General features: G+C 53.7%; 4 protein-coding genes across 4 annotated transcripts; 3 read left to right on the plus strand and 1 right to left on the minus strand.

The window, feature by feature from the left end:
* Positions 1-128: 128 nt before the first annotated feature.
* On the plus strand, positions 129-2,017 carry E0L32_006588 (uncharacterized protein; the record flags this gene model as incomplete). Its single annotated transcript, XM_031141238.1, has 5 exons — positions 129-167; positions 246-1,170; positions 1,317-1,504; positions 1,562-1,844; positions 1,896-2,017. The coding sequence occupies 5 exons, from the start codon at positions 129-131 to the stop codon at positions 2,015-2,017; spliced, it is 1,557 nt and encodes a 518-aa protein (XP_030994654.1).
* Positions 2,018-2,172: 155 nt separating this feature from the next.
* On the minus strand, positions 2,173-3,106 carry E0L32_006589 (uncharacterized protein; the record flags this gene model as incomplete). The annotated part of the gene is made up of 3 exons (XM_031141239.1): positions 2,173-2,613; positions 2,680-2,952; positions 3,023-3,106. The coding sequence occupies 3 exons, from the start codon at positions 3,104-3,106 to the stop codon at positions 2,173-2,175; spliced, it is 798 nt and encodes a 265-aa protein (XP_030994655.1).
* Positions 3,107-4,016: 910 nt separating this feature from the next.
* E0L32_006590 (uncharacterized protein) lies at positions 4,017-5,568 on the plus strand (the record flags this gene model as incomplete). Its single annotated transcript, XM_031141240.1, has 3 exons — positions 4,017-5,233; positions 5,299-5,396; positions 5,456-5,568. 3 exons carry the CDS (start codon positions 4,017-4,019, stop codon positions 5,566-5,568), a joined length of 1,428 nt encoding a protein of 475 aa, XP_030994656.1.
* Positions 5,569-6,073: 505 nt separating this feature from the next.
* On the plus strand, positions 6,074-8,953 carry E0L32_006591 (uncharacterized protein; the record flags this gene model as incomplete). Its single annotated transcript, XM_031141241.1, has 3 exons — positions 6,074-7,904; positions 7,972-8,363; positions 8,666-8,953. 3 exons carry the CDS (start codon positions 6,074-6,076, stop codon positions 8,951-8,953), a joined length of 2,511 nt encoding a protein of 836 aa, XP_030994657.1.
* Between the last annotated feature and the right edge of the window lie 10,737 nt (positions 8,954-19,690).

The raw sequence follows: 19,690 nt of genomic DNA on the forward strand, positions 1-19,690 counted from the left end.
CTCGGCTTTGCGAAACGACAGTGAACACTACTAAACGAGGCGTCTCATAACATACACTGAGCTCTGCTTGAGTGATAGCAAGTGCCACCCGAGAAGCTATCGACGCATTAGATATCACCGTTCCAGCCATGGACAAGTTAGAGGCCCCATGGGAGGACGTAGCCAAGGTATGAGCCACCTCAGACTCCCTGCGTTACTGAGACTCTCTCCCCAGACCTAGCAGATGTACTGATTCCTGTGAACAGCGCTTCCAAGATCGTCGTGCCGCGTCCTTCCCGGTCAGATGGCTTGTCCCTCAAGACGAGCTAAATCAAGCTTCACACGCGATCACTCGTGTCGCCGACTTGTTGCCAAAATGGCTTTCAGATGAGGAGATCCGCATCACCGAGCTGGGTGCATCTGCACTGGCAGCCAAGATCCGGGATGGCGAATGGACGTCGCTACAGATCACTGAGGCGTTCTGCCACCGCGCAACCATCGCCCACCAGTTGACCAACTGTCTGACTGAGGTCTTCTTTGACGAGGCTCTGGAGAGCGCGCGACGGTTGGACGAGCACCTGAAGTCTACAGGAAAGCCTCTAGGACCGCTGCACGGCGTGCCAATCTCTGTCAAGGACCATTACAATGTCAAGGGCCAATACACAACTGCCGGCTACATCTCGTACAGCCGCTTTCCCGTCAGAGAAAAGGATGCTCATATTGTCGAGATCATCCGGAATGCCGGAGCCGTTCTCTACGCAAAGACCAACAACCCTCAGTGCATGATGGTCCTAGAGACAGTCAGCAACATTTACGGCCGGACCCTCAATCCATTGAACACTCGAGTCGGTGCCGGAGGATCCAGCGGTGGTGAAGGTGCGTTGCTCGCCAGTCACGCCTCTCCACTTGGCGTGGGCTCGGATGTCGGAGGTTCCATTAGGATTCCAGCCGCATTCAATGGACTGTATGGGTTCAAGCCTTCTGGGAAACGCGTGCCAACCGCAGGCTGGGAGTGCACCATGACCGGTTCCGAGTCGATTATCGCCGTGGCGGGGCCTCTCGGCCATTGTGTGGAAGATTTGGAACTCTTCTTCCAGGTTGTCTCGAACGCCAAACCTTGGCTGAAGGAGCCTCTTCTGGGCTTCCCATGGCTGTCTCAGCCAGAGCCAGAACCGTCAAAGCTGACCGTGGGTATGATGCTCTGGGATGAGGTAGTGATGCCTCATCCGTATATCACGAGAGCTATTCGGGAAGTGGCAGAGAAGCTGAAGAAAGCTGGATGCGATGGCAAGTCTCTTTTATTGAAGCTCCAGAGATCTTCTACTAACTGGGCATAGTGGTTGATTTCAAGCCATTTGAACATAAGCGAGCATGGGACGAAATTCTCTTGCCGCTCTACTTCACAGACGGCGGCCTAGATATCAAGCAAACTCTGGATGCTGGAAATGAGCCAATGTTTCCTTCAGCAAAGCGCCTGATCAGTGATCCTATTGTGAAGGAGAGATCCATTCACGAGATTTGGAAGGTCCGCAGGCAGTCCATGAAGCTTTCTCTCTGATGAATGCTGACAAGTGCTACCCAGCTAAATATCGACCGGGACATCTACAAAATGGACTATCTACAGAAGTGGAATGCTACATCGCAGGCAACGCGTTCAGGCAAGCCTATCGAAGTGCTCATCTGCCCGGTTGCCTCAGTACAGGGCACTCCTCACGATGTCAAGCCATGGTGGGGATATTGCTCTCAGTGGAACCTCCTTGACTATCCCAGCGGCGTGATTCCCGTGGGTAGAGTGCTCGATAGCGATGCGTATCCTCAAAATTACCAGCCTGTCAACGAATTAGACAGAGAGAACATGGAACTTTGTAGGTTTGATCCTTGCCCGGCCGATGGAGAGGTACTGACGTGGGACACAGATGATATCAACCTCTACCGAGATATGTCGGTAGCTCTACAGGTAGTTGGGCTTACCCACGAGGATGAGAAGGTGATGGCCGCCATGAAGACCATAGACAGGATAGTGAATCAGGAGAAATAAACCCGCTTTGTGGTTGAGATCTGTTTGGTTCTGCAACTCTCCAAAATCCAAAGCTACGTTTCAACTACCTGTTGAACACCAAGCCAAGGCCTTAAGAAAGATGCATCTGCTTATATGCAGTTTCCTGGTAGGTGTATGAAAACTATTTGAGCCTATCACGAGAGCTCTCGGTTGAATTCATTCACGACCTCTCTCGTCGCTGCGGCCACCTCCGTCGCACCTGGCGTGTCGCTATGGATGCACAAACTCAAGGGCTCCGCACTCAGCTTGAGGTCAACAAACCCACCGGTCTCCTTGCACTCGATTTCCCCAGTTCTCAATGCTCGAGATAGACGTGTCTGCAGTGCTCCGAGATCTTGAGGCTCGTGTGCCCGTGGTATCTTGCAGTTTCCGTTGGCATCATACTCAAGATCACTAATGATTTCTTGGATGAAAGGAATGCCCATGTCCGCACAGACTGTCTCCATGATGGTGTTGGGTGCGCCGATGATAGGCACTGGCTCGCCGTCATCGGATTTGAAGAAACGACTGGCACGGCACACGGCCTCGCAAATTGATTTGTCCTTGCACATGACACCGTAGAGAGCTCCGTGAGGCTGTTAAATTCCAATAATGTCAACATTGGCCCGGACGACAACGAATCGAGGAAGAAGAACACTTACGCTGACATGTGACAGTGGCAGTCCGTCGATGTCTAGAAATGCCTTGAGGGCACCTATCTGGTAGATGACCATCTTCTCACACTCGACTGGATCCATCACCATCTCGCGTCTGCCAAACCCTTGCAGGTCGAGAAAAGAGGGGTGAGCGCCAACCCGGACGTTGTGTTTCTCCGCCGCCTTGACCGTGTTGTACATGACCATCGGATCGCCGGCGTGGAACCCACAAGCAATGGAGCAAGCGTCTATGTAGGGCATGATTGCTTCATCGTCACCCTACGCCAAGGCTTAGATTAACGATCGAGCAGTATGGGCTACACAACTTGACGGCATGGCTAGAACCTACCATCTTCCAGTTGCCGAAAGCCTCGCCCATGTCGCAATGGATGCCAATAGGCTTGGAGGCCCACTTCAAACTGCTTCCTGCCATATCCTGATGCGTGTATTGGTGAGTTGAGAAGGTAGATTGAGAAATGCTGAGCTGTTGCTGCTCTTCGTCTGGGTAATCTCGAATGGACCTAAGGGACGCAATTTACAGATAACAGCGATATGCGAGTCTTGATCGTGTAAGCCGTCAGTGGCCGTAGACAACTTTGTATCGATGAATGGCCCTCGCCACTGATAAGATCATTGGATCATGCTGATACTCTGTTTGTCAGACTGAGATCGTCTTTCCAATGCATTATTCGAAATACCCAAGCCAGATAACCGTCTAAGAACCTTGTTCGGGTTTAGTGCGGCCAACGCGGGGAAGACATAGCCAGAGTGGTTTATCATCAGCATGTGGAATGTTGTGAACCCACTTAGCCCAAACGGGAAATCTCTACGACTGGAGCTAGAGGATAGAGACGAGGCCCTGGCTTGGGAAGAAACTAACCTGTCCCCGGATTCTCCACACGGCTGTCGCGAGTGTCTGACCTCGTCCGCCAATCTCCCACTGGCCCTGATCAGCCCATTCCCCAGATATATCCATGAACAGGAGGGTGGCTCCTCGATAGGACGAAGCTTAGTACCAAGTGTTGCCCTTGCGAGGTCAAGGGTATCACCGGGTGTCGAGATCGCTATCAGTCCCCGATGAATGCCATGGCGCGTGGACAGTTTACGAAGGTCATTCCACCTATCTCTCTTCCTTTGCTCGACCTTGCCATATTTGTTGGAGGAAGATAACGAGAAAAGCATAACTACAACGGCCAGCCCTCTTCCCGAAGGACCCCTGAGTCCCACGCATCCGGCCAGCACGTGGCACTCTCTGCTTGCCATCCACAGCCACCATTATTCTAAACAACAACTCTTGTTTTTCATATTGTTACGGGTGTTCTCAAACTTCGCTCTCGGACAACATGGAGTCCTCAACTCTACCGCGCACCTCGCGCAAGCTCACCTTCAACCAGAACCTGATCTCTGGCTGTGTGCTGTTCTTCACCGTCGGCGTCTACTTGGCAGTCCTCGGACTCGGTGCCGGCGGCGGCAAGCCATCGTCCCAGCGCGTCAGTGACATCTCCAACAGCTCCCTGTATGGCATCTACGCCGTGTTCGGCTTCTTCACGGGGGCCATCATGAACAAGATCGGCCCCCGGATCACCATGACCATCGGTGTCGCTGGCTATCCCATCTACGTTGCCGGCCTCTTCTACTACGACCGCACGGGCAACGAGTGGTTCCCCATCCTCGGCGGCATTCTCCTCGGTCTCAGCGCGCCTATGCTATGGTCCGCCTCGGGCTTCATCCAGTGGGCTTACGCAACAGAGGTCGAGAAGGGCAAATACATCTCGATCCAGTACTTCATCAACCAGGTCGGAAGCGTCATCGGCTCCCTCGTCGCCTTCATCATCATCTACAAGGGCGCCACCTCCGCCGAGGGTAGCCCCACGAGCGTCTACATCGTCTTCATCATCCTGCAGTGCGTCGCCTTCTTCTTCACCATCTTCGGTCTGGTCAACCCCAAGGACGTCCGCCGGTCCGACGGCACGGCCATCGCCGTCTTCCACACGCTCTCCATGAAGGAGGAGCTGCTCGGCATCAAGCGCGTCCTGCGCGACTACCGCGTCCTGGCCATGCTCCCCGTCATCTTCAGCTGCGAGCTGGCTCTCGGAATCCTGCCCTCCGTCAATGGCCGCTACTTCAACCTGCGCACGCGCGCCATGAACAATGTCTGCTTCTACCTCGTCCAGCTCCCGGCCTCGGTCGGCTGCGCGTACCTGACCGACCGACTGCCTTACGGTCGGCGCGTGCGCGGCTACATCGCCCTTGCCGTCCTCGGCGTCGTCGTCTGGGCCGGCTGGATTGCTCTTCTCGTGTGGGTCTTGGTGTCGCCGTCGTGGGCTACGCCCCCCGTGGGTGGAGTCGACTGGACTTCGAGCGACTTTGGTGGACCCTTCGTGCTGTATCTCGTCTTCGGTGTCCTGTACGGCTCGCACCAGCTCATCGGCATGTGGGTCATGGGCACCTTTACCAACGAGCCGACGACTCTTGCCATCTATGGTGGCCTGTGGAAGGGCGTTGCTGCGAGTGGAGTTGCCGTCCAGTTTGGTATGGCGGCTGCTGAAGTAACGTATCAGTAAGTTCTCTTCGCATAACATCCTGCCGCTCTTTGCACGAAGTGCTTTCTCTGACGATGGCAAGTTCCCAAATTGCCGTTGCCTTGTCTACGCAGTTGATTTCCATCCCCATCATGGTTTGGCTCGTGAGCAGGGCCGAGGAGACCAACTACTTGAAAGAAGGTATGTGTTGCACCTTTTAGATCCTGGATGATTGTATTGTATATTAACCCTGTCTGCAGTTGATGTCATTGCGCCATCTTATCTCGAAGGCAAGGCTCTTGGGGTTGAGGCTAGAAACGATCTTGGCGAGCAGGAGATTCCCGAAGGGCCCGTGGGCGGCACAAAGAACTAGTAATAGCATGTGGTTTTATCAGTCACAGTGTGTTTTTGGGGATTGCGAAGTACCGCAAGGCTGGCTAGCATATATTTGACTACAATTCTTCAGCAAACTCGGATGGAAGAGTTGAAGAAGCTTGGCATGATGAAAGTGACTAGCTGAACACGCGGGAAACATTTGAAACCTTGAACGAACTCGAATAAGCAACTAATGATATCACATCCTTCCTCCTGTGCTGGGTTACTGGCACCATCATTCTCTTCCGAATAATGAACGATCCTCAGGCATCTCTGTGCCATTGAGCAGTTGCGCAAAGGAGCACGTTGATGATTTCCTACAAATGCGGCTGAAGACGTGCCAAGCCCGCCACCTGCGTTGCTCGAAGAGCAAAGGATCGTGTAACCAATAACAACGCACGCTAGTTAATAGGAGACTCTCAAGCGTTCCGGAACCCCGCCTGTCGACTTCAGCTCAACAGACACACAAGCGACGAATGATTCTCGGTTGTCTATCCGCAATGATGGTTGAACCACGACTACATTTCAGTATGGGGCAAAGACTGAACAAATTCGAAGCGAGACTGTTCAACAGCTACACCTATGCGCCTTTGGCAGATCCAAGTCGGCACATTCGCCTGTTGGAGCTGCTTCCTGGGGCCAGCAATGAAGTTTTCAAAGCTCGCATCCGCCAGGTTGTCCTCGCTCAGCCAGCACTGTCCACAGGTGCTCCCTCCACAAGACTGAGTCTCGACGAACTTAGAGCAACTCTACCACCTCGTTGGGCTGCCTACGAAGTCCCCGAGGGAAGATATCTGTTCATCAATGACCAAACAGCCACTACTCACTGGGCACATCCTGACCCGAACATTGATCCAGCGGCGTATGAGCTCCCGCCATGCGAGGACAGCTACGAGCCAAAGTATGAGGCTCTCTCATATTCATGGGGCAAGGGTGGGAAATCACAGAACATAGCTGTTCAGGACGAGTTGCCAGAGTCTCCATGGAGGAAGTTGAGAGTCACAAGGAGTCTTATGGAGGCACTGCGTCACCTACGCGATGCCCAACAGCCCCGAGTCCTCTGGATAGATGCTATCTGCATTAACCAAAACGACGAACGGGAAAAGAGTACGCAGGTACAGCGTATGTGCGATATTTATCGTTTAGCACAACGAGTGATCGTTTGGCTAGGGCCCCAGCCCAAAGGCAGTGACAAAGCTTTGGAAACTCTTGCTTATCTGGGTGCTCAGGTCGAGGTGAGAAGGTTTCAAGGCTCTCCATGTCCTTCGCCCGACTGCGAACAGAAGCTCTGGTTTGACTCTGAATACGTTCTTCCTTACGACAAGACGATATGGGATTCGATTGGCAGTTTACTTTCACGCCCTTGGTTCACTCGAGTGTGGGTTGTGCAGGAACTACAACTCGCCAGACTCCGTCCTGGACCTATCCTTCAATGCGGCCTTGACGTAATTCCTAGTTATCTCTTCTCTCGGGCAGTCTATTGTCTGAAGAGGAAACACTTTTTGCCATCCGATGAGCTTAGCACCATCATATCGGTAGCGGCCGATCTATTCCAGCCCATGGACCGTTCATCAGCCGGGAGGGTCCTCAGACAAGCGACCTATCCGCGCGAATGCAGAAACCCTCGCGACAAAATCTACGGCATGCTCGGGCTAGCACCTCCAAAGTTCAGGGCAAGGATTGAGCCGGACTATACTGCATCGATCAACGACGTGTACAAAGGCGCCTTTCTGGCCCATGTTCAGGAAAGCCAACGGTTCGAGCTGCTGTGGGCGTGCCAGTTGTCTAATACTAACATCCCCTCTTGGGTCCCGGATTGGACCCGCGGCCACACGGCTTCGTTTGTACTGCCCGACTGCTGGTCCACTGGCGCATCACGAGTTCATGCTACCTACTCGGAGACTAAACCAAATACACTGCAGGCGGTTGGGCTGTACTGTGCCACAGTAAATGCTGTCAGCCCCGTGGTTCCGCTCTACAAGGATGAGCTGCCGATAGCTGCAGTCCGGTCCTGGGAGCCCTCGAATCTAGACACGGGAATCTACATGCCCACAGGTGACCCATTGAGAGTAGCGTATGCTTTGATGTTGGCAGCTGGCCACATTCAAGAGCGCTATCCGAATTCCTACGATCCTACACTCGCAGACTGGGTCCAACAAGACTGGCCAGGAGCCCTGTTTGGGACGCGTGCAGACGCACGAAAGAAGTATCGAATCAACGAGCTTCACAAGGAGAATCCCCGGATCATCGATGAATTCCGGTTTCTCCCCGGCAGACGGGCCTTTGTAACCCACGAGGGCTACATGGGTCTAGCACCGCGTCAGACCAAAGCCGGTAAGAATCAGCCTACATCCAAAAAAGAACTACTACTTGTAGCATAGAGAACTGACTTTAGTATCAGGAGACGTTGTAGCGATTCTATTAGGGGCTTCGAAGCCTCTTATCCTTCGGGCCTGCGGAGAATCTTTCCAAATCGTCGGTGACTGCTATGTTTACGGGTTGAATGACGCGATCAAACTGCTCGGGCCGCTTCCCGCACCATGGCGCGTCATCTGCAATAGTCTGACCACTTCGTATAGTGATGAACGGCATCACTGGAGATTCTTCAACCCCGAGACCGGATATTTCACGGCAGAAGACCCAAGACTAGAACCTCTAAACGGCTGGGACAGGATTTCTAAAGACCTCGATGGGGACGATCCGATAGATTATGACCACTTCAGGAATACAGAAACTGGTGAGATCATCAACTACGATCCAAGGCTGGAGCCTGAGGCACTTCAAGCCCGAGGAGTCAACTTAACGACGTTTTGTCTAGTTTAGGTGTAGATGGTCATGTTCAGAGATTCATCGCCTGATAGGCCAATGTGGCTGTTTCCTGACTAACATCACATATTAAACATGCGTACTATTGCCGTGTCACCGTTTCCTCACCGTTTAGAAGCATACAGACACCTTTAACGACTTGATATGTATACACCCTCATCAGCGTCATTTGCACTCGCGCACGTCACTTGGCCATCATACCAAGGCAGCCCACGCCCAAGAATACCAATACCTGTTTCCAACCTTAGCCCTGTGTTTGTCGATGGTAGGGATATCCTGGCTCTGAGACCTGGAAACCAGCCGACAAATATGCACCTGACACCCTTGGCAACGGCCATCACTCTGCCAAAATATCGGGCACAGCTCGCTTACACCACCATCTAACATCATCTTCCCCTGTCCTCGCACATCTAAAGGGTATGAGCAGGCCTGTGTGGCGCGGAATTTCCCGCCAGATCTCACAAAGTGACCCTGCTTCGGGCCGAAGTCGCCTCAGGTATCATGAGAGCATCGAACAGGGTGTGTCTGGTGGCGGCGCTGGTCAGCACGGCCTGTAAATGTCCCAAGGGTGTGGTACCGAGACGGGCCATGATCCTCGGCATTGTTTGCTCTACCCCGGATCGCCTTGCGCCTCATCGCCAAGGGTCCGGAGAGAGGGAGGGGGTGTGAAGGAAGTGATGCGGTCCTTTTAGGACTCAACGCATTACTGGCATTCGCAATAGCTTGTTACACATCAGAGAGGACGGAAAGGGCAAACGACGTGAAAAACCTTGTTTCCCTTCGTCCTAGTCGTCACCCCCCTTGAAGACGTAATCGTGAGCTGTGCTGCTCGCGCAAAAGCAATGTGCCTGAACTTGATACGACCGTAAGACATCGTCGGTAATACTGTGGGCAATCGCCCCCAAGTCAGACAGGAGCACGGAGCATATCGTAAAAGAAGCAATATGACGACACGTATTTTTGTAGCAAGGTGCTGCGTCCCTAGCTGGTTGGACTCTTTCTGGAGACACTAATCCCCTAGATATCCAAGATCTTGTACACAAGCCGCCATCAATGATCCACGATGAAGAAGTGGCAGCGCTACTGTATGCACTGTACATCTCAGATCGGACTTGTTAGTAGTGTCTTACAGTGGCTGGGAAAAGAAGCAATGTTCAGCTGAACCACAAGACCCAGAGAGCGGGGAGATACATAGGTATCATTCGAAACCAGTAGAGGATGGCACTTCTTCCGGCCGAATCATATTCGTTAGATAGGCGAGGTGCGGCCTCTCATCCAGCTCGATCATCACAGGGGACTCACGGTGAACCCGGTTTGCTGGCTCCTGGGAATGCTAAGAAGAGACCGTCGATGGTCCGGTCCGTCCGCTATTGAAAGCCGAGGAGTGGGCAGGGCGTGGTCGGAGGAAGTGCGAGACCCAGAAACGACCTGTCATTTTGATGTGCCTGGACTAACGGGAGCGGACTGAGACAAAACACCCTTGTCGACCCGCAGGAGATGTGCCACACCTCTTTTTCTCCAGCGTGGTTGGTTGGGTCGCTTATTTCTTGCGATCTTGGAGATCAATGATACTCCATATCGGCTTTTCCTTGGTCCAGTCCAGGAGGAGATGGTGCTTTGTGATAGCTCAACTTTGCGCTCGACTTGAGCCCAAGCCAGGCAGCAAAGAGACGCAAATTACTCCGAAAAATACATGTTTCCCAGCGAGATTGCACGGAATGTTTGCAAAGCATGAGCCTGCGCGCAGGAAAAGTCTGACAAGGGAGAAAAAAGCAAACATTTACTCCTTCTGTCGTCCTGCATGATGTGGAGGAATGTGATATGCTAAGAAAAGCCCATGATTCGCGAATCAGCGATCAGCAACAGCCACTCTCGAACAAGGGCCGACCAAGGTACTGGGACGGAGTATTTCCGCTTTGAACGACGTGCAGCTTCTGCCGCTGCACGCAGAAGGAGACCGACCGGAATGCCCAAGTCCAGCAGAGATGAAGGGGCTTCTGTTGGTCCCGGGCTCCTTTGCCGGCAAACCCAGATGGATGTAGCGAGTACTTGCGACCACCTTGTGCGGCGTCTGTCGCAGCGTTTGCGAGTGCGAAGTGCATGCTGCAACCGGCGGCGGCTCAGTCACAGATTGGACGTGATTAATTTGATTTCCAGTCAGCATCGAAGGGCCATCTCGATGCGAAACGCAGCCCTTAAACTTGGGCCACGGCGTGGATGAATGCGCGTGCTCCTAAAAGAGCACGACCAGTGGCTGATAGGCATGATGGCACTCATCTCGCCGTAGTTGTGTCCACGTCCGCAGCGCTGCCCATCATACTCCACGGGTCCCCTTCAGTGCGATTCTCGATTCCCTGTCGCTATCCCCAGTAACTGCATGAGCTGGCCTGGCATCCTGAGGGGTGGGAGGGTCGAGATGACGATATTGACACTCGGTATGCCCGCATGCCGCACGCCGCAGACGAGAGCAAATATAGACCAATTGCTTCTCGTCTACTACAAGCGACACATCCCTGGCACACCCAAGCGCGATAGAAAAAAAAGAACCCAGTCCCAGCCATCGCGGAAGCTGACAAGCAATCAGGAGCACCTGCGCTCCCACCTCGGAGGGTGACGGCCACATCCCCGGCCTGCAGCCTGGGACTGGTCGCCGACCTCTGAGGCGTCTGTCCGGCTGCAGGCAGCCCTCCCCCGAGCCGCAGTCAATCAACGGCAGACAGTGCAGGCTTGGGAATTTGATCCCCGCGCAGCCCTGCAGATCTTCTCTCCCCCTCGCCTCTTCTACTGCCGCATGCGCTCGTCACATGAGCTGAAGGCGCTGCAGGCTGCCGTTGGATGCGCGAGGTGCAGGTCCCCATGTCTCTGAATCCCTGACGATGACCGCCACCTGTGCAGGAGGCGTTCCCAATGTGTCCAATGGGGCTGATTGATGTTGATGCTGCAGGGGATGAACAACCGTTGAGGAATGAGGCGGTACGAGCAAGATGCACATGCACGTCGCGGCGCTGGGATGTATTTCCCAGACAGGTAAGCATCGCGAGAGATAACGAACGACGTTTGTTCCTCTTGAAGGCTGCGCCGGCACAGCACTCGCTGCTTGCGGCAATGCTCAGGTGCTTCCGCCTCCGTTGGATTTGTGTTCGCGGGCGGCCCCGAAAGATCCATCGATCTCCCCCACTAACGCCGGGAGCTAAAGCTGGTCTAAGGGCCCGTGCCGTTTTCCCCGCCCGCGATTTTGCGCTGCGCATCCCGGGGGACACCTCTTTGAGGCTGGATCAGAGACGTAAGAGACCTCAACTTGATGTGAAGCTAGCGAAGATTGAAGGCAGAGTGCATGTTGCTCTCATCAGGGCAAATGACCTGCCGTCGATGAAAAGGATGAGACTGCGTCGTCTGTGTGCGATGTCGAGCCGGCTGGAACAGCTAGTTGGATCCTATCATGGCTCAACCTCTGTTGTCGTCCTAGCAGCTCGACTTGGTCCATGGATAATAAGTAATGAACATACAAAGACGACCCTTCTCATGACTCGGGAGTCCCAAAGCCTAATAAGCGAAGAGGCCAAAGCACCGTTACGGATGCTGAAAACGGTCGCGTACTTCACAATGTCAAGCCAGATCCCAATCTCAGCGCCCTCGATTTAATGTCTTTCCTCGTCGCTTCTTTTGCCGAAGAGCGCAGGATGTTCGGGCCCTTGAGGCCATCCCCAACCTGCCAGAGGCCTACGGCGTACGGACCGATTGGCATCCCAGTCTTGTGGATCGTCTGGGGATAGATATCCTGAACGACATTACTCTCGTCTCCTAGGCCTACTTGTTGTTATCTCCCCGACGTCCGGGGACTGCGGGGAGCCGACACTGTTCGATAAAACAGGGCTGTCGCTCCCCATATTCAATTTCACCTGTGTCCGGACATCCAGATCCAGGTTCCTGACGCCATTTCCAATCCCCCCGATCTGAGATGGATGGCACTCTTGGCACCCGCATCCCCAGTGAGTTCCTTGAAACAGACCCATAGCATATGCCTAACGCGGCAAGTGATGGGCGCTGCAAGCTTCTGGAACTCGTCATGGGCGCGCCCGCACGGCTCGTCGGCCTGCGAATTACCCCTTTCGGGGGGCTGTCAAAAGAGGATGGATGCCAGCCGAGACTAGAGCCACGGATCGTCGTTTCAGGTCGCCTTCTAGATCCTGTCAATACCGTCATGCTATGACGACTCTCATTATCGGCGGTTACGCAAGAGTCGACTTCACATCGCGATGGGATATACACGTACGTTCGAAAATGTCACGGCTGCATTCCCTGCCTTCGTGACGCCTAGCGTTACGCCTAGTGCGGGTTGTAGCAGGATGAATTAATGCCACCTCGTCATTCCGGTGGGGAGAGAGGGAGAGGAACAACAGGCTGAAAAGTTTTGGCTGCGATGCGCCATCCTGGACAAGCGACTCCCAGGCCCAGCTGTTGTGTAGTCGACAAGTTCGGCTCAGAAAAAGCCACAACCACACACGGCCTAGCCCTGGCTACAGATCGACTTTGCTTGGTCTCTCATGCTCTTTGGGTTTAGTTTTTGTTCTCTTCATTCCGCCTCTATCTTCCGACCATGGCCTGCTCCTCGTACCAGACCAGCCAGCAGCACGTCACGTCTCTGGCGCTTGGTCATGCCAGAGCGGATGCCTTCCACGCCGCACGGGAATATTGCGCCGTCTCTCCCGTCCCTCGTTGCCGTCAAAGGCCACGTCTCGTGCCGTTCGCATGGTTCAGCGGTGCGCTGAATTCTCTCACACCGGTATGGAGCAACCACTCGGACCATGATGCCATGGGCTCGTGAGCCAGAGCGTAGCACTGAACCGGTCATTCGAACGTTCACCGGTTTCCCTTCGACGCCCAACGTCAGCAGCAGGATGCTCCCCTGCGAACCCCCACGGTCCTTCAACAGTCATCCCGTCTCGTAAATCCCTCGCGCACCTCGCAGGTCAGCAAAGATAGGTGGTATTTCTCTCCGTCGTTGGCAGCAGTGGTCGAAGGGTGTTTGTCAGACTCCCGACGACAGGATATCAAATCTCGGCTGAGCGAGCACCAGCTCGACATGCATGTTGTGGAGAGCATGGCAGGCAGCTGCCACAGAGCTACCTATCAATCTACACAAGGGCGTTGCAGAATCTCCCTGTGAATGTGCAGTGGTTCGTCCACCACCCATCCCCCATCTTCCCTGCATGCGCTCGTGCAGTAGTGGCACTTTTAGCCTGTTGCTCCCGAAAAAGACCGTTGAAGAGAGTTGGGCTTAGACTATTTCGTATATTTTTCATGCTCTGAAAGCGGACTAAGCGCAGTTTTCCCTGGGAGATCATTCCCTCCTCTTTCCGTAACGTAATGCGACCCAGAATGAGGAATGGTCGCATGGAAGCCGGTGAAGAGGTACTTGGATCGATCTCACTCGCATCGAATCTACATCGAGGCAATGTTCCTGGCCCGAAACGTCAGGGGAGTGAGTCTAGTCGTCAAGTGTTATTCCGGGATCAACCAACAACCTCTTGCCAAGCACCGAGACGAGCTAAAGGGCCAAACGAAGGATTGCTTGAGCACAAAGGACTGGAAATCATCTTCCCATAACGTTGTTTGACTTGGCCTCCGTACGGTCTGGATCGGTTTCGCGGCAGAAGCCTGGCAGTGTTACGAGTTTCGACCCACTGCCATGTGGTTTACGTACTTCGTGCTGCAGAACAGTACTCTGTACTAAATAACAAGGCCAAGCGGGACAGTTCAATGCCGCCTCAAAGGTGAGCTCAGGCCTCAAGCTACTTGTACTTGTACAAACGACGGGCTGTCTTGTCGGGGGTTGTTCCGTGGACAGCCTCACAACCCCCTGGGCATGTTTGATTGAAGAACATGGCAAGTCATGTCGGGCAAATTGCCTGGACCCTTTTCCTGGATGTGGAAATTCCCCGTCGCAGAGGAGGTGAGGTGTCCACATCGAAGGTCAAGGAGCCATTATTTGTCCGCGTGGGCGCTGTATTGATCGACATATAGGGCAACTAGCAGGCATTCGAGGACGTCTAGGTATTGACTCCCCTCCCCTAACTAGTGCCGTATTTGACAACTTTGACGGCACTCAGGGAGCTTGTGGTTGGCCATTCATTTAAGGAGCCATCTAACGGAGAGGAAAAGAACCGCCGTTCGTTCCCTGCACGTACGACGTGACTCTTTGCATTGAGACTTTAGCTGATATTGCACTGTCTCACTGTCTGTATGGAGACTCGCTAACACACTGAGTGCTCCAAAAAGGGCCGTCCGCCGGGGAAATCTCCAGTTTGTTTCGCCTTTTTTTGGCCGCCCCACGCTGTCAACCACTTTACGCACAGCAGCCTTCAATCACCTGATTGCCCGGGGTCGTCCCTCACCGAGGTTACTTCGCTTCTTCTCTAGTTGGGGGTACTCGGTCCAGCAGGGTACTTTCTCGCACGCTCGGGGAGAGGGGCACAATACACGCGCTCTAGACGGCAAGCAGACACGGAGAAGAGACACCTTTGGAGACTAACAAGGCATGCGTCTCGAGGGACCGCAGATTGCATGCGAAGAGGAAGTTTGCCCACAGAGGGTATGGCTTATCTTTGGTCTGACCGGTGTGCTTCGCAAGTTAGGAACAACACCATTAGCTAGATGTTGTCAAGCTCTACATCTCGGCCGTTGATGTATCTTCCGCCATGACAACGCACAGACAAGCAGCTGTCAGAGCTGCATCGAGAGATCTCATCCTCCTTGGGGGCCATCGTCAGCAGAGATGGGGGAACTAATCACATTTCTCCCTCCGTGAGACTGCTGAAAACAGGCGTCGATGGGTAGATCCGAGGTGACGGATGACCTACGGCCTGGATCTTGGTGTGCCATGCCTGGCCTGCAACCAGCCTCTGGCTATATGTGGTAGCCAAGGGGGGAGGGAAGAATGGCTGGGAGGAGGTAGGAAGACGAGAGCAATGCACGTCTAGAAGGCCAGAGAAGTGACAGAAGTGCAGCAGATCTGGGTTGGCGTGTGGGGTTGCCCGTCTAAGGGCCGTTTGTCATTTGTGACCATGATAGCGCCCACAGCATTCTTTCTTCACCGGTATGGGGCTCGACCCAAAGATTGCATGTCGGGGTCCCCCGCAATCGTGCGGTACCAGCAAAACCGCTCCCAGAGGGAAGCCGGTGTGTGTCAGCCATGCAGACGCTTTAGGCAAGTCGATTTAATCGCGCGTCTGTGGTTCCGCTGCGTCGAGAAGAGGCCCGGCGGGAGGGGTTTCGTTTTGCGAGTGAGAATGCAAGAAGCAGGGGTTGTCATCCTTTCCTTGCGCACCGCCTTGGAGGGTAAGCTTTCGCCGAGGTATGGTCGGTAGCATCGTCTCTCTTCCGCCAAAGAGGGTTATTTGCTCGGCCATGTGCCTCAGACTGACAGGTCCATCCCACAGCAGGCAGTGTGCGTAATGCACCCCCAAGCGAGAGGGAGGGTGCTCTTTGTGAGATCTACCGTCCATCTGCAATCGGTAGATCGTTACACACAGAAACTCACAAAGATAATCTATCTGAGATATCGGCGTCCACAACGGACGGCGGTGGTATTGTAGATAGCAATTTCGTTTCACTCGCTTCCGAACGAAGCGGAGGAAGATGTCAGATAACATGGTGAGACGATGGTCTGGCATCCCGGGTATGTGTGGCATACCAGGTCCCTAATAGACGTTATCTCGCCGGCGGTTCTGGCATCTCCGGACACCTCCGAGTTGAAGATAGAGAAGGAAGGGTATGGTACATGAGATCATCTCATTGGGGGTTATGCCAGCCAGTCTTATCGCAGCCATGATCGACCGCCGTTGGCCGCCAGAACCCCTGATGGATCAGGAGAGGGAACAGCGGCCACCACCGCTGCCGGGTGCATCACCAGGCACTGCCACAGCTGACTTACACTGACTGGTGTACATTGACATACCAGACCTGTGACTACTCCGGCCTATCCAGCGTTCCTACCACTAGGGTGAGCATAACTGAACATGAGTTGCAGAAACGCTCTCAACGATATCTTGAACGGAGGTGAGAAATGAGAGAGGCACAGCAGACGCGAGTTGCCGTTTCGTACTGCCGGACTCTCTCTGTCCGTCGAGGGCCTCACCAGATTCCTGCATGCTTATCAGGTGTCACCTCGCCTGTAGTACAACACGCGCACGCGCTGGGGCGCTCCTGCGGTGCTCTCTTACACAGGCAAGAACAGGACGGGATGTGTGCAACACGCCTCATTCCCCAGGGTTGGCCCAAATCGCCCGGCGAGCAGGCCCACGTGTTCTGTCTGCTGGTGCGACCCGACCGGACATTAAGGAACCGTACGTAGGGAGTCCGATTTCGTCACCACAATAGGGCGGTGAGACGGAATCTTCAGAGTTTTCGTTCGTATCGCAAGTTTGTATGTACGTATGGGACGGAGCGGTCAGCGATATTGGTGGTGTGGTGTCCTTTATGTTGAAACACGCTGTCCAGCAGCCGGTGAGTGCCCAGCAACGGCAGCGAGCCGGCCCAAAATGACGGCGGTAAGGTCCTCGCTGGTTGCTGACCATCCCTCTCGGGGGTGGAAGGGATGGGGTTCTTAATACAGCATGTGCATACACATTGCAGCAGCAGTGCTGTCCAAGTCTGTCAGACCTCGTGGCTGCCCGGCAGTTTGATGTCTGGATAGCGGGCTGGATGTATTGCTGCCCGTCAGCACGCTAGGAACATCGGACGCACCCGCTGAAGAATGTGAGAGTCGCCGATGAACTGGTTGACAGCTGGCGTTAGGCTTAGAGCAAGAATGGGTTGCATCGCTGCGCTGTCATGGCAGCTCAGCGCTGACCGAGAAATGACGGCCTGCTGCAGCGTTCGTCCGCACCCGCCAATGGCATTGGCGCGGTGCCTGACAATCAACCTGCTGGCCGGTTCCATTCACGGACGGACAAAGTGTCGAAATTTCCCAGCTACAGATTGCAGGTGTGTGACTTGGCGGACGATTCGCATCGGCGAGGACCTGTCCAACCATCGCCATGAGGCATCAGGAACGTACACTCACACATTTATTGTACAACTGTACCACTTACACCGGATTATTGGGTTGCCCTATGCAGGTAGATAATGAAACATATGTAGCATATGCATCCCGCTCTGTGCTTCTTTTTTGTCTTCGGTGTGACTCTGCCCCCTGTGCGCAGCCTAATCTCAAACCACAAGACAATGATCGAGATTCAGTAAGGCAAGTCTCGGGTACATTTATTACGCCCGGTACTACCATCACCGTGTACTTCTGTGTCGAGTAAGGGCCAGTGGCGCACTCTCAGTAAGGCTGAGAGGCGTCTGCTCGCCCGCCCGCCCGCCTGCAGAGATGGGCGGCGTGCTAGAGCACCTAGGGAGTAAGCGACAAAGCCTCCACTAATAAAACAAAAGCAACGAGTTGCGCCGACCAGGGCCATGGAAAACCAGTCCAGCTTCAAAAAGCAACGTCTTTCCTGCCAGGATAATAGATAGCCTATCGAAAGCCCTTGAAAGCCCTTGAAAGCCCTCTCATCATGGGCCCGTAACTGTGCCGCCTGTCCTCAAACTTCAAGGCGAACCTAGTCGTCCAGCAAAGGCTGAAAAGTATGAGGACGCCATTTCATGTAACTAACTAGCCACCCGAAGTGAAGGCCAGGAGGGGGGCTGCTGTTCCCGGGTTGGCGGGTACGAGCTCTGCCTGGGCCGCAAGCCACAGGGTCGCAATAAGGTTCGCGAGGGAGCAGGAAGGGCGGTTCTTCCCACCCCCCTTCAAGCTTTTCTTTGCTTTTGCTTGTCCTTCATGCAGCCGTCTCAAGGGGGCAAGAAGAAAAAGCCACACGGCAATCCCAAGTTGCATCCGCGGCGCTGGGATTCGCCTGTGGCCGTTGGGGAATCCAGTTCGTCCAGGAGCGCATGGGGGGAGAACGACAAAAGTTACTGTGCACACACGCTAGTAACGAACCGGCGGGCTCCCAGCGTGTCATATCGGTCCAAACATTGGGAGATGATGTCGTCAGACATTTGCCCGTGGGAGGGCTTGCGTCTGCTTTGGCTTCCCCTGAGACATTGCCAGGCAAACTTGGAGCAAATGGCGCTGGCGGTGTGATGCAAGACAGGCTGTACGGAATATCTGTTTGACGTTTGATGATGTGTCAAATTCTTATTGCGTTCTAAAGACCCATTTGAATTTTCTTTGTAAAAGCATATTCTCTCAGGACCAAACAAGGTTTGTAAGAACGAACAAGATGATCGATCGGTTGTGCATTTCCCGTGTGCCCAGCAGATCTTCAGCGCGCACACACATGCAGAAGTAATAGAAAACCCGAAAAAAAAAATCCGTTGTCCCGTCCCGCAAATACCCATTGGAACAAAATGGAAACTCTGGATTGGCCATGTTTCCAATGCAGCAAAATGTCTTTGCAGAGATGATGAGATGCTGATGCTACGAAAAGGAATCCCTTGTAAAAATCAGAACAAAAAACCGCCTTTGATTTGAGAGGTTTTCTCTGCCCATTTGCTTCGTGAACTCCTCCGGAACTGACACACAATGGATCCTTCGTATGGAAAAAGTACAAAAAGAAAAAGAGAAAAATAAAAGAACAAAAAGCAGGAAAGCCACAAAAGGCCATCCATCCCGATCAGACTCTGGGCTTGCACCCCGACGTCAAAGAGCAGTACTGAACAGTACATTCTTTTTTCCAAGCTGCTTTTTTTTTCTCGTTTGGAAGAGAAGAGGGAAACAAAATGCCAACCCAGCCATGATAGATGCGTAATGATGATGCTCCTATCGCTTGTTTTTTCATCTCATTGCGCCTTTGAATGTTTTCTTTGTAATAAAATTCCCCGTCGCCAGCCCCACTCACTCTTGATTCTCAAGAGCGAGGCACCATCACCATGAAATTGTGGCTTGCCTTGCCCCGGCCGGCTCGCGTCGTCGCGCAGCGGGTGTGTGGGTGGATGCGCGCCGGCCCTACTTTGTACTTGGTGGAGGGTCCGGCGGCGCTGGGTAAAGGAGGTTTGGGCTTTTTTAGTCCCACACACCCCACACAGGATGGTCCAAGAATGAATGAAAGGGGAGCAAGTGGGTTTAAAGAGAAACAAGAGAAGAAGCAACAACACGAGTTGTGCGTAAGATTTACCCAGCCAAGGAAGAGAAGATGAAGCGAGGTTGAAGTTTTGGGAGTTGACCGATCAGAGAGAGAGCTTCGGCCAGTTCGACGATCAGGACGGACTGGGATCGGAATGTGGAGGGCCAGGAACAGAGCCCGGAA

This window comes from Thyridium curvatum (genome assembly GCF_004353045.1).
Source record: "Thyridium curvatum strain D216 chromosome Unknown NODE_38_length_371496_cov_78.080427, whole genome shotgun sequence".
NCBI classification, from domain to species: Eukaryota; Fungi; Ascomycota; class Sordariomycetes; order Thyridiales; family Thyridiaceae; genus Thyridium; species Thyridium curvatum.